Genomic DNA, 12,645 nt, shown 5'->3' on the forward strand with positions numbered 1-12,645 from the left:
TATAAGGGGTGATGGTGAGGAAGTGGCTAAATCATTCCAGAGAGGACTGACAGAACTGGGGGATTGGATGACAGCAAATTGCCTAAAACTTAACTCGGAAAAAACCGAAGTTATGATTTTCGGGCAACTCTCTCCAGAATGGCCTAATTCATGGTGGCCACAAACATTTGGCGCCCCCCCAAAACCAGTGACCAAAGTAAGGAATTTAGGAATAATCTTTGATAATCATCTTAACTTTATGGACCACGCCAGCAAAGTGGCATCAACTGCCCACTACAAACTGCGCATGATCCGAAAGATAAGCCCCTATCTTCCAACCAAAGCCATCAAAACTCTGGTCAGCTCATTAGTTCTGACATCATTGGACTATTGTAATGGGCTTTTTATCAATGCCCAAGCAAGAGTCCTAAAAAAACTGCAGACTATACAGAATGCAGCAGCACGTCTCATTCTGGGGATTCCAAAATTTGCTCCTTTATCTAATGCCATTCCCAGACTACACTGGTTGACGATTCAGAACAGAGCCAGATTCAAATCCCAGTGTATCGTATATAAAGTCCTAAACAAACAGGGTCCACAGTTCCTTAAAGACCAGCTACAACCATATCAACCCACACGTCAATTGCGCTCTACCAACAGTAACCAACTTATGGTACCGAGAACCAAAACTGTGATGTGGGGAGACCGACGGTTTGTAGTGGCGGCTTCCAAACTGTGGAATACCCTACCCCAAGACATTAGGACCTGCCCCACGCTATTCCAATTTCGCAAGAAATTAAAAACATGGCTGTTTAACAAATAAACTTTTATTTACCTCAGGCATAGAACTATCATTAAAGCAGTGCAGCTTCACTCAGTCGGTAAGTTATTTAGCGCCAAGACACCTCAGGGTATAAGTTGCGCTTTACAAGTACCAATAAATAAATAAATAAATAAATAAATAAATAAATAAATAAATGATTGATGGATCGTTGAAAAAGTTGTTGGACGAATGATGAGTGAATGTATAGAAGGGTGGATGTGTAAATGATGGATGTATGGATGGAAAGCTGAAAGTGTGGATGGATGTATTGTTAGTAGAATGAAATGGTAGATGAATGTATTAATAAAAATGTTGCATGAATGATGGATGGATGTGTGGAAATTTAGGTGGCTGTATGATGGGTGTATGGATCGAAGGGTGGATGAGTAAAGGATGGATGTATGGAAAGGTGGAAGTGTGGATGGATGAAGGATGGATGAATAAAAGTGTGGATGAAAGGATGCATGGAAGGATAAAAGGGTGGACGGAAGGACGGATGTAAGAAAAGGTGGATGTATGGATGGATAAAATGTTGCATGGATGAATGATGTATGGATGTGTGAAAATGTGTTGTGATGAATGATGGGTGGGTGGATGAAAGTGTGTGTGGATGGATGTATAGATGAAACGTTGGATGGATGAAGGATGGATGGTAGAATGAAAGTATGGATAGTTAAAATGTTGCATGGATGTATGATGTATGTGTGAAAATGTAGGTGGATAAATGATGTGTTGCTGGATGGATGCGTTGATGTGTATATACATTGGAGACTGAAATTTTAAGATGGATGTAGAAAATGTTGCATGGATGAATGATGTATTGTTGAAAAGGTGGGTGGACGAATGATAAGTGGATTGATAGAAGGGTGGATGTGTAAAGGATGGATGTATGGATGTAAAGCTGAAAGTGAGTGAATGTATTGTTAGTAGAATGAAATGTTAGATGGATGTATTAATAAAAATGTTGCATGAATGATGAATGGATGTGTGAAAATGTAGGTGGCTGTATGATGGGTGGATGGATCGAAGTGTGGCTGAGTAAAGTATGGATGGAAAGATGCAAGTGTGGATGGATGAAGGATGGATGACTGAAAGTGTGGATGAAAGGATGCATGGTAGGATAAAAGGGTGGACGGATGGAATAAAACGTGGCTGGATGTATGGATGGATAAAATATTGCATGGATGAATGATGTATGAAAAGGTGGTGGGATGAATGATGGGTGGATGGATGAAAGTGTGGGCGTATGAGCATTATCACGGGAGTAGCAGTTCTAATGAATGTGGGATATGTTTTTATTGTACCATTCTTTCACAAGGTATAAGACAGATGAATTTGCTACAGAACATAGAATGAGTGCATGTGGTCTAGCTTCTTTAAAAAAAGTATATTGTGCACAGTAACATTTTCGGCATTTTGCTCAATTTGCTATAGAACATAGAATGAGTGCATTTGTTGTAGTTTCTTTCAGTAACATATTTTATGGAGTTTGTAAATAATAATGCAAAGACAAGATAATAATGTTTCAAAATGTTATTTAAGTAAATATATTTACTATTATTGTATGAAAGCAAATTAAAATTTAATGAAAATACTTTTTTTTGCATTTTTTATGAAACCTAATTTGAATATTTTCTCTTTTTACTTCCATTTACAGTAAAGTATTGTGTCCTTTTTTTCAACTTATGAAAATATATTTTGGACAAGGCACTGTTAGATGGATGCAGGCAGCTGCTTAGAAACTTCTTTAAACAACATATACAATGAGGTCAAGGTCTTAGAAAGCGATTGCATGTTTTGTTGTAAAACATCAATAAGGCACTTGAGGATGACACAGAACCATGCATAGGAACAATATTGCACAGTGACTTTACTAGTTTGAAAAATCCCATAACTTCTGAAGAATCTGAAGATTGATGTATAAAATGTTGCATGGATGAATGATGGATGTGTGAAAAGGTGTGTGGATGTGTAAAGGATGGATGTATGGATGGAAGGATGAAAGGTTGGATGGATGCAGGATGTATTGTTGAAAGTGTGAATGGATGAAAGGATGCGTGGAAGGATGAAAGGGTGGACGGAAGAAGGACGGATGTAAGAAAAGGTGGATGTATGGATGTATAAAATGTTGAATGGATGAATGATGTATGGATGTGTGAAAAGGTGGTGTGATGAATGATGGGTGGATGGATGAAAGTGTGTGTGTATTGATGTATAGATGAAACGTTGGATGGATGAAGCATGTAGGATGGATGGATGGAAGAATGAAAGGATGGATAGTTAAAATGTTGCATGGATGTATGATGTATGTGTGAAAATGTAGGTGGATAAATAATGTGTGGCTGGATGGATGCGTTGATGTGTGTATAGATTGGGGAATTACATTTTAAGATGGATGTAGAAAATGTTGCATGGATGAATGATTGATGGATCGTTGAAAAGGTGGTTGGACAAATGATGAGTGAATGGATAGAAGGGTGGATGTGTAAAGATGGATGTATGGATGGAAAGCTGAAAGTGTGGATGGATGTATTGTTAGTAGAATGAAATGGTAGATGGATGTATTAATAAAAATGTTGCATGAATGATGGATGGATGTGTGAAAATGTAGGTGGCTGTATGATGGGTGTATGGATTGAAGGGTGGATGAGAAAAGGATGGATGTATGGATGGAAAGATGCAAGTGTGGATGGATGAAGGATGGATGAATAAAAGTGTGGATGAAAGGATGCATGAAAGGATAAAAGGGTGGACGGATGAAGGACGGATGGAAGAAAACATGGCTGGATGTATGGATGGATAAAAATTGCATGGATGAATGATGTATGTATGTGTGAAAAGGTGGTGGGGTGAATGATGGGTGGATGTGATGAATGATGGGTGGATGGATGAAAGGGTGGGCGTATTGATGTATAGATGATAGCGTGGATGGATGAAGGATGTATGAATGGGAGGATGAAAGGCTAAATAAAAAGTTGCATGGATGGATGTGTGAAAAGGTAAGTGGATGAATGATGGTTGATGAAAGGGTGTGTGGAAGGATGTATAGTTGGGAGAATGAAATGTTAGATGGATGTATGGATGGAGAAAATGTTGCATGTATGAATGATGTATGAAAAGGTGGTGGGATGAATGATGGGTGGATGGATGAAAGTGTGGGCGTATGAGCATTATCACGGGAGTAGCATTTCCAATGAACGTGGGATATGTTTTTATGTTACCATTCTTTCACAAGGTATAAGATAGATGAATTTGCTACAGAACATAGAATGAGTGCATGTGGTGTAGCTTCTGTAAAAAAAAAAAATTGTGCACAGTAACATTTTAGGCATTTTGCTCAATTTGCTATAGAACATAGAATGATTGCATTTGTTGTAGTCTTTTTAAAGTAAAATTGCCCAGTAACATATCTTATGTACTTTGTAAATAATAATGCAAAGACAAGATAAAAAGCTTTAAAAATTTTATTTAAGTAAATATATTTAGTATTATTGTATGAAAGCAAATTAAACTTTAATTAAAATACTGTATTTTTAGCCTTTTTACTGAAACATAATTTGAATATCTTCTTTTTGTACTTCTATTTACAGTAAAGTATTGTGTCCTTTTTTACAACTCATGTATTTTTAGTATGTATCCGTTTTGAAAAATGACATTAACATTTTTTGGCAAGTTAGGCATTAGAGCTTCTTGAATGTCGTCAATGTCGGCTGGTATATTGAAGAAGTCCAGTAGAATATTGTTATTTATTTCCACAGATTGTAAATTTTCGGCGTTATCAATATGTACATTTAGTGTACAGTGTTCCTGATTCGCAGTTTCTAGCCCATATATAGTCATATTTATTTCTTCTTCTGGTGGTTGTATTTTCTGTGAAGGAAAAAGAAGTTAGTTAATTTCATTTTTTTGAAGTCCTTTTTTTTTTTCTTGTGTTGACCTACGGAAAAATTTCTTGTTATATGCAGGCTTAAATAATGTTAATAAGTAGTGAAGATAGTTTAAGAAAGGATAGATGTGAGTAAAGATAGTGAAAAGGTATAATATAGTGTGTATAATAGAGGATTAGAGACTGTTTTGTAATGTTATAGCTACTTTAGTAAAAATACGTATTAATAAATAGTGAGTAGTAGGTACTAGTTTTGTGTTTTAGAATAGTATTGTAAATAGTGATTATAGTTAATAGTGCAGTGTGAGTTGAGTTTGAGTTATTAGTAGAGTGTGTATGATTTTTTTAGTGCATTGTCAATTATTTTTGGGAGTATTGAAGTTATTGGCGTAGTAGTATAAAGAGAATTTGAAAACGACAAAAAATTGTGTACTTAAGTGTTAGTATTAAAGTCATATTTGTAAGTGATAGTTGGGCATTATTAGTAAGTTATTTTGAAATAGTGAATGTTATTTTTCTGTAAGTGTTTTTTTATGGTGTGAGTAATAAAGAGAGAGTAGTTAAGATTGAGTAGTAGATTTATTAGTGGAGAGTATTAATGAGTTTTATAGTAGTGATTAGTAGAATATGTATTATAGCTTAATCGATTTAGATAGAAAGTATTAGAAGAGAGAGTTTGAGGGAATTGTAATTAGTGAATATAGAGTTTGATAGTGTTTTAAAAAGTAAATAGTATAGATTGAGTAGTAGAGCAAGTTATTAATAGTTTAATAATTTGTACTTACTTGAAATTGTGTATTTCTTGTTGTGTTTAACATTTTATTGCTGTTAAATTCATGCACTGTCAGGTGCGTCATCTTTATGTAGGATCCAATTTCTATGGGGAAGTCTGTGGCATCTCTCCAAAGAGTTATTTTCACTGAGTCCGTTGTATCTTTCACAGTTATTGATTTCAGTTTTGTATCTTGGCCAGCAATAATAATTGTTTTTGTTTCTTCTTCCTGTAAGACAAAAAATTGGTAATAGAAATTTGTTTATTATGTTACAGCGTTGGATGCTATTCTTAGTCCCCCAAATGGAATCTTTTGCAACAAAATTTTTAATTTCTTTAAATGTTTCTTAGAACTTTATTAGTATATTGGTAAATTGCTTTTGTATAATTACTGTTTGCATGAGTTGCTTTTATGATCAAAATTTTATACTGTGTTTTGTAATTGTATAATATGTGGATCTCCACGGAGTTCCAAAACATATTTAATAAAATTGAATTGAATTGTTACAGTGTTGGTGTGTAAGAGTGTGGGTGTTAAAGAGTGGGTGTGAGCGTGTTGTAGCAGAATGTGTGTGTTAAAGAGTGTGTGTGAAAGTGTGTGAGTGTGCGAAAGAGTGTGCTCAAGAGTGTGTACGAAAGTGTTTTTTTATGAGAGTCTGTCAAAGAGAGAGAGAGTCTGTCAAACAGAGAGAGAGTCTGTCAAAGAGAGAGAGAGTCTGTCAAAGAGAGAGAGAGTCTGTCAAAGAGAGAGAGAGTCTGTCAAAGAGAGAGAGAGTCTGTTAAAGAGAGAGAGTCTGTCAAAGAGAGAGAGAGTCTGTCAAAGAGCGAGAGAGTCTGTCAAAGAAGAGAGTCTGTCAAAGAGAGAGAGAGTCTGTCAAAGAGAGAGAGTCTGTCAAAGAGAGAGAGTCTGTCAAAGAGAGAGAGTCTGTCAAAGAGAGTCTGTCAAAGAGAGAGAGTCTGTCAAAGAGAGAGAGTCTGTCAAAGAGAGAGAGTCTGTCAAAGAGAGAGAGTTTGTCAAAGAGAGAGTCTGTCAAAGAGAGAGTCTGTCAAAGAGAGAGAGTCTATCAAAGAGAGAGAGTCTGTCAAAGAGAGAGAGTCTGTCAAAGAGAGAGAGTCTGTCAAAGAGAGAGAGTCTGTCAAAGAGTGAGAGTCTGTCAAAGCGGTAAGTATTGTGTGCAAGAGTGTTTGGTATATAGTGTGTGTGTAAAAGGGTGTGTGTGATAAGTTTCTTTCTTTTTATAAGCTTACCTCTGCAATTGTCCCAGAAATGCTCATTAATGAGCGTAGTGAAGCTGCTTTAACTGTTTTTATAGGTGATATTGGTGGAGCAGGGGGTTGTAGGATATATTCTGCCTCCTGTATTATTTCTTGAGGTATAGTTAAGGGGATCATGCATGATAGTTTAGTTTGTTTCGTGATGATAATCACATTGTTTTTGGCTAAGAAATTGCGAATCATAATAGCTTGTCCCTCTTTAGTTTGCTGGTAAAATGGCTCATTGTAGCACGTTGCTTTAATGCAACTACTTTCATCAGCTAGAGCTAGATGATACATGACTTTGTTCTCTTGTTTAGCATTTGTATAGTTTGTTTTTGTCGAACATTTTATAACGTTGGCTCGGATTGTTTTTTGGTACGGTTTGTTGTCTTCATGTTTCATTTTTTTGAGGTCTTGTATGGAAATCATCTGAAACGAGAGAAAATGTTAGTACACATTCTGAACATAAATTTTTCCCCTTTTGCTATTACCTGTAATAAAATAGCATGTTAATGAAGTGGTTGCATTTTAAACTGCCACCCATAATGCTTTGTGATCACTATAATATGATTCTAATGTACCGTAGTGCATGATGTTGTCATTAGTATAGATGTGATCTAGTGTTGAATTGTAGTCTGTTGTGTATTGTTGTATTTTTTGCTGGCATTGAAATTGCTGCAGCATATATTCTAATAGCAAAGTTCTGTTTGGTGACATTTGTGTTAAATCTATATTGAAGTCTCCCATGATGACATATTTCGAATTTGGATACAAGTTAATTATGCTACTTAAAACTTGTAATAATGTCTGCAAAAGTACATGTGGTGGTTTGTACAGTATAATAAATAAGTATTCAGAATCATTAAGATGCTGAGTGAAAAATAAAAAGTCAATTTCGTGTTGTGTTTCATATATTGGCGATAAAAGCATGTTTTTTTTGTAATAAATGGCAATACCATGCTTTGTGTGCTGGTTGTGAAATTTATCAAATAATACTAGGTGATATTGTTCTATTAAGAACGTATTCTTACCTGCTTTTCTAGTTGTGTTTATTTCAGTGAGGCATATAATATCACTGTTCATGATATTTTTGTCTGATTTAATAGCAGTGTAATTTCTTTGCAAGGACCGTATGTTATGGACAATTATATTACACTGTTGTCTATGGCTATCTAATTGTGGTACTGATATTTGTAATTGCATGTGTGTTCTTAAAGGTGTCATTTCTTCATGTACTTTTGGATGTACAGCTATTTTGTCTTGCTGAAAGTTTCTAATGTATATGTTGTCTAAAGATTTAGCTCTGCTTAAAGCTACATAATGCAGATGATGTACTTTACTGTTGTTAAAGTGAATGTAAATGGGCTCAATTGTTTCTCCTTGTGTTCTATGTATAGTTCTTGCAGATGATTGTCGCAATGGGAATTGTTTGCGTATAATAGTTATAAATTTCTGTGTATATTGGAAATGCTGTGTAATAGCATGAATGGGTGTCCAATGAGGCAAAATATTACTGTGATATATGTGTTTGTTTTCTTGTCTTGTTAATTTGCCTACTGTTTCTTTATCAAAATTAATCCAAATTACATTTGGGCTGTTATTGATAGTTTCTACAAATTGTACTATACCTGTTGCACCATTTGTTAAACCATCATTGACATTTATATTGTTAGTTAAATCATATCTTAATTGTAATGCAATATGTAATATTGATGGCAGGCTCATTGTTTTAGTAGGATCTGTGGGCAACTGTTGGAGTATTTTTTTTTTACTGCTTCACTTAAGTCTGCTGCAACTGTATCTATTGCTGTAGCTGTGTAAACTGGGTAATGGGTTATATGTTCTAATAAAACTGCATTATTTATGCTATTGACTTCATTGTTAGTTCCCATAATGTAAGGGATCGTTTTGCTAATGTTTTCAGGTGGCTCTATTTCTCGTGTTTTATCTGTATAATATCTTCATTTGTTTGTTTCCCTTCTCTTAATCTGTTTAGTAGTTCAGCAAATGGCAAGTCATTTTGTTGTCTCATTATTTTAGTCAACTCAAATAACTTGAAATGTGTCTGCCATAAATTAGTACTTACTGGCCTATATGAATGTTTTGGGTTGTCAAATATGTATGGGTCAAAAACTGGCTTCAATTGGTAAAAGTCTCCAATTGCTAAAATAGATATTCCGCCAAAAGGGAGATCAGACATTTTTATCTCTTGCAATCTATTATGTATAAAGTTGAATACATTAGCCCCTACCATTGATATTTCATCAATTATTAGCAATTTAAGATGCATTAGCTGACCTTGTAGTGTGCTTCTATTCTCATGAGTTAGCTGTCTATGAGTTAGTGTTTGTGAAATAGGTATTTTAAAAGTACTATGTAGTGTTTTGCCTTGAATGTTATGTGCTGCTTTGCCAGTTGGAGCTGTAAGCAATACATATATGTTATCTGGGGTTTCTCCTGCTTTTGTATTGTAATAACGTACTAATGTTTGGTAAAGTGCTGTTATAAGGAAACTTTTGCCTACTCCTGCACCACCTGTACAAAATGTGTAGCATGGGGTTTCTTAACCCAATGCAAATGATGATATATAAAGTTAAGTTGTTCTGCTGTTAGATTTTGCATTATACTATCATTTTGTTCTTTTGGCATTATGTTATTGCTTAGTGCTTCTTCTCTACTTGTACTTCTAATCCCTAAATCAAATGATAGGTCATACAATGGGTTTTCATTATTTTGCACTTCATGGAATATGGTGTTATCTTCTTCTGTATCTATTGGTGGTAGCAATGTATCTAATATACTAGTTTCATTGCTATTAGTTGTTAGTTGTTTATTATGTTTATTATATTTATTATGGTTAGAATCAACTGCATCTTTAAGTTCTAGATAGCGTTCATAATAAGTTTCCTTGTTATTAATTATATTATGTTCATTTCGCCATGGGTAAAAAAGCATGAGCAATTCTCTATAGTAATTTTCGGAGTCATTTTTGATGTTAAATCTGCAATAGCGAATTACTCTTGCTTTTTTTCTTTTTATGTAGTTTGTTTCGTGTACTAAATTTATCTCAAGTTCTTCGTCATCTGAGCTATGAAAGTTATTTTCAATAAGGAAATTGTCATGGCCTGTTTCTTCTTTTCCTTTACATTTTTTCTTTTCATTATACATAGATGCATAGTCAGCTAATGTACATGTTTCTAATTTTACAGGGCGTTTGCTGTACCTCACTATAATATTATCATATTGTATTTTACAAGACTCATCTGGTAAAGAATTGATAGTTCCGATGTCTTTTAATAAGTATGTACGCTTTTCATTAGGACTTGTATTGATAAATACAAAAGATCTTGAACTTTTCCGTAAAGGAATTTGTAGTATTAGATATGCTGCTTCTTGGGCACTTATTTCTGTACAGTTTAAGAATTTGTTACCTATATGCTTAAGTTGTTCTTTAATACTTGGATTGGCATGTACTTCTTTAGCAGCTTGGGCAATTAATTTGCTCATTCCTCGCTGTGATTTACTAATGTATGAAACAATATACACAGCACATGCATATGCATCTAAGATGTATTGTATATCTATGTTTGCTTGCCATGCTTTCAAAATAGTTGGATTGTAGTTATTTATAAAGCATTCAGCTGGTGTCCTTTTCAAGAAAATAGTATTTTTTTCTATAATAGATTGTATACATAAAGTATATTGTTTTAGATCTATGTTCATTGAATGTAAAAACTGTTCAAAAGTATAATTTGAAAATTCTTGGCTGTTTATAGTTAGATGTATTAGTTCAATTTGCTGTAAGAGCTCGTTATTTGTTTTGTCTAGCTCTATTGGTTCTAGTATAAAAGTTTCAGGCATTGGATATCTGGGATAATGATATTTGCATGTTCTTTTATGTTTGATACGGCAGTTTTTGGTATGGCCGTGTCTTTGTAGAGGTAGTAAAGACTCTATATCTGGTTCTTGTGTTTTTGCACATGTAACATACTTATTTATGAAAGTAGTGACTTCATTTCTATCAGAAGTTTCATATAGTGGAGCATTTTCTATCCATATTATAGCATGTATATGTGGTGATCCCCGTTGTTGGAATTCCACTCTATAAAAGTAATCAATAATTTTGCCAATCGGATTACTTTCATGCAATAAAATAGAATTAAATAATTTCCTAACTTGGAAGTCAAAATGTCTTGACATGTAATGGGATTTTGCTGTATTAATTGGCATTTTGTTTCCCATGACATATTTTTAAATTCTTCTTTTGTGCATTCTGGTCTTTTTTCTGTACGTAATAATATGTTAATTAAGTGATACCATTTCGTTTCTGCAGCAGATAAAGTTAAAAAAAATGTTGGTAATCCTAATTGTCTAATCATAGCAAAGAGGTCTTTTTTGCATTGCTCCCAATATGGTGGTGAACTACGGATAGTTTTAAGTATTTTGTATCCTTCATTATACTGTAAAATTGTATCTAATTTATCTTTTATGTCTTTGGCAGTTATAATGTTTCCATTATTAAAGTATTTCCTAAGAGATATAAATATTTTGCTCTGTAATTGTTTAATGTGTAATGTTTTTAATTTAAAGAAAAGATTAGTAACACACTTTGCTACTCTTAGATCATTACTTCTTACTTCTGATTGACAGATTGTGCTGTAATGTATTGGGACATGCCTTTCTTTATTAGTTGGCCTTCGTTTTCCGCAAAATATAGTTGGGAATGCCAAATATTCGGAATCGTTGTCTTCATACAAGCCTCTTGGTGTGTTATATTCTGCAGGTGCTAAACTTAAAATATTATTTGTTTCTGTAATAATAGTTTCATTATCTAACATAGTATCTAAATTTCCTGCTGGAATGTTGTCTGAGGAATCTGACATATAACTTGTATCTGAAGTCTCATCACAAGAATGTATATCTTGTGTTGTATAATCCCAATCTTTATTAATAGTGATTCCATATTCTTGAAACAAAGTGCTAGTAGTGGCTAAATATAAAGCTGCACGTTTTACTTTGTTTGGTCTAACATTTTCATAATGGGTATAAGATTTATAACTTAATTTTCTTTTTAATTTTATTGGAATTGTCATGTTATCATTAATTTGCCTTGGTAAAACAGTTACTGTTGTCATAACGTCTGCAGGTACATTTACTACTGCACCTGATAGAGATTTTTGGAATCCACGTGGTAATGTTCTAATTTGTAAAAAAGGTATTCTTGGTGATACTAATCTTTCTTCTAAGTTATGCAAGTGTAAGACTGCTGGGATATCAGGAAATGTCATCCCATTATATACTGAACATGGAGGTATTTTGTCTTTACATATATATGTGTAACATGTTCTGCATATCTCATCTGTTCTGTATTTGCTAATGTTACATTCTATGAATTTAGCTCTCTTACTAATACTGTTTGTTTTTTGAAGACTTTGCTTATGCCATAGTTGATTGCAAATAGTGCAAGTGCACTCAGGTCCATATCGTATTTCTTCCTGAAATATCCTAATTATATCATTTGTTGTTTGACCTGCTATATCTCTATGATTAGGTTCATTCTCTTTGTTTTGTGTCCGTTTTCTTTTTCTATTACTGTTTATTTCTAGAATTTCTATATTGGTTGTTTGAATTAGTGATTCAACATCAGCTGTTAATGTGTTTATTATCTCAGTATTGTTAAGAGCTATGTGTGAAGCTAAATAACTGTGTTCTGTTACATGCAGTCTATTGTCTTGACTATTGCTGTTTTGTGTGTTTATTATTGTATTTTCTACTTGTAAGTTATTTGAAGGAATTTCCCCTAATGCATTTATAGATATATGTGTCGTATGAACATATATGCTTTTTCTAGACTTTACATTTCCTTGTTTATGATTCCATTGTGTTTGCTGTAATCCTTTTTTGCTAATTGTTGTTATGTTCACTGTA

General features: G+C 33.8%; 1 protein-coding gene across 1 annotated transcript; it reads right to left on the minus strand.

Annotated features, from left to right (window-relative positions):
- Positions 1–4,289: 4,289 nt before the first annotated feature.
- LOC147710873 (uncharacterized) lies at positions 4,290–7,603 on the minus strand. The gene is made up of 3 exons (XM_086920068.1): positions 6,709–7,603; positions 5,474–5,689; positions 4,290–4,672 (listed from the first exon to the last, which is right to left on the minus strand). The coding sequence occupies exons 1-3, from the start codon at positions 7,144–7,146 to the stop codon at positions 4,412–4,414; spliced, it is 915 nt and encodes a 304-aa protein (XP_086776194.1). The 5' UTR covers positions 7,147–7,603; the 3' UTR covers positions 4,290–4,411.
- Positions 7,604–12,645: the final 5,042 nt, after the last annotated feature.

This window comes from Lissotriton vulgaris, chromosome 5 (assembly GCF_964263255.1).
Source record: "Lissotriton vulgaris chromosome 5, aLisVul1.2, whole genome shotgun sequence".
Classification (NCBI taxonomy): Eukaryota; Metazoa; Chordata; class Amphibia; order Caudata; family Salamandridae; genus Lissotriton; species Lissotriton vulgaris.

Bases quoted from the DNA above. Each gene is read 5' to 3' on its own strand.
- LOC147710873 (XM_086920068.1), bottom strand. From the start codon at position 7,146: ATGATTTCCATACAAGACCTCAAAAAAATGAAACATGAAGACAACAAA. The intron at 5,690-6,708 runs GTAAGCTTATAA...TTTGTCTTACAG, and splicing joins TTTCTGGGACAATTGCAGAG to GAAGAAGAAACAAAAACAAT. The intron at 4,673-5,473 runs GTAAGTACAAAT...TTTCCTTCACAG, and splicing joins CAAGAAATACACAATTTCAA to AAAATACAACCACCAGAAGA.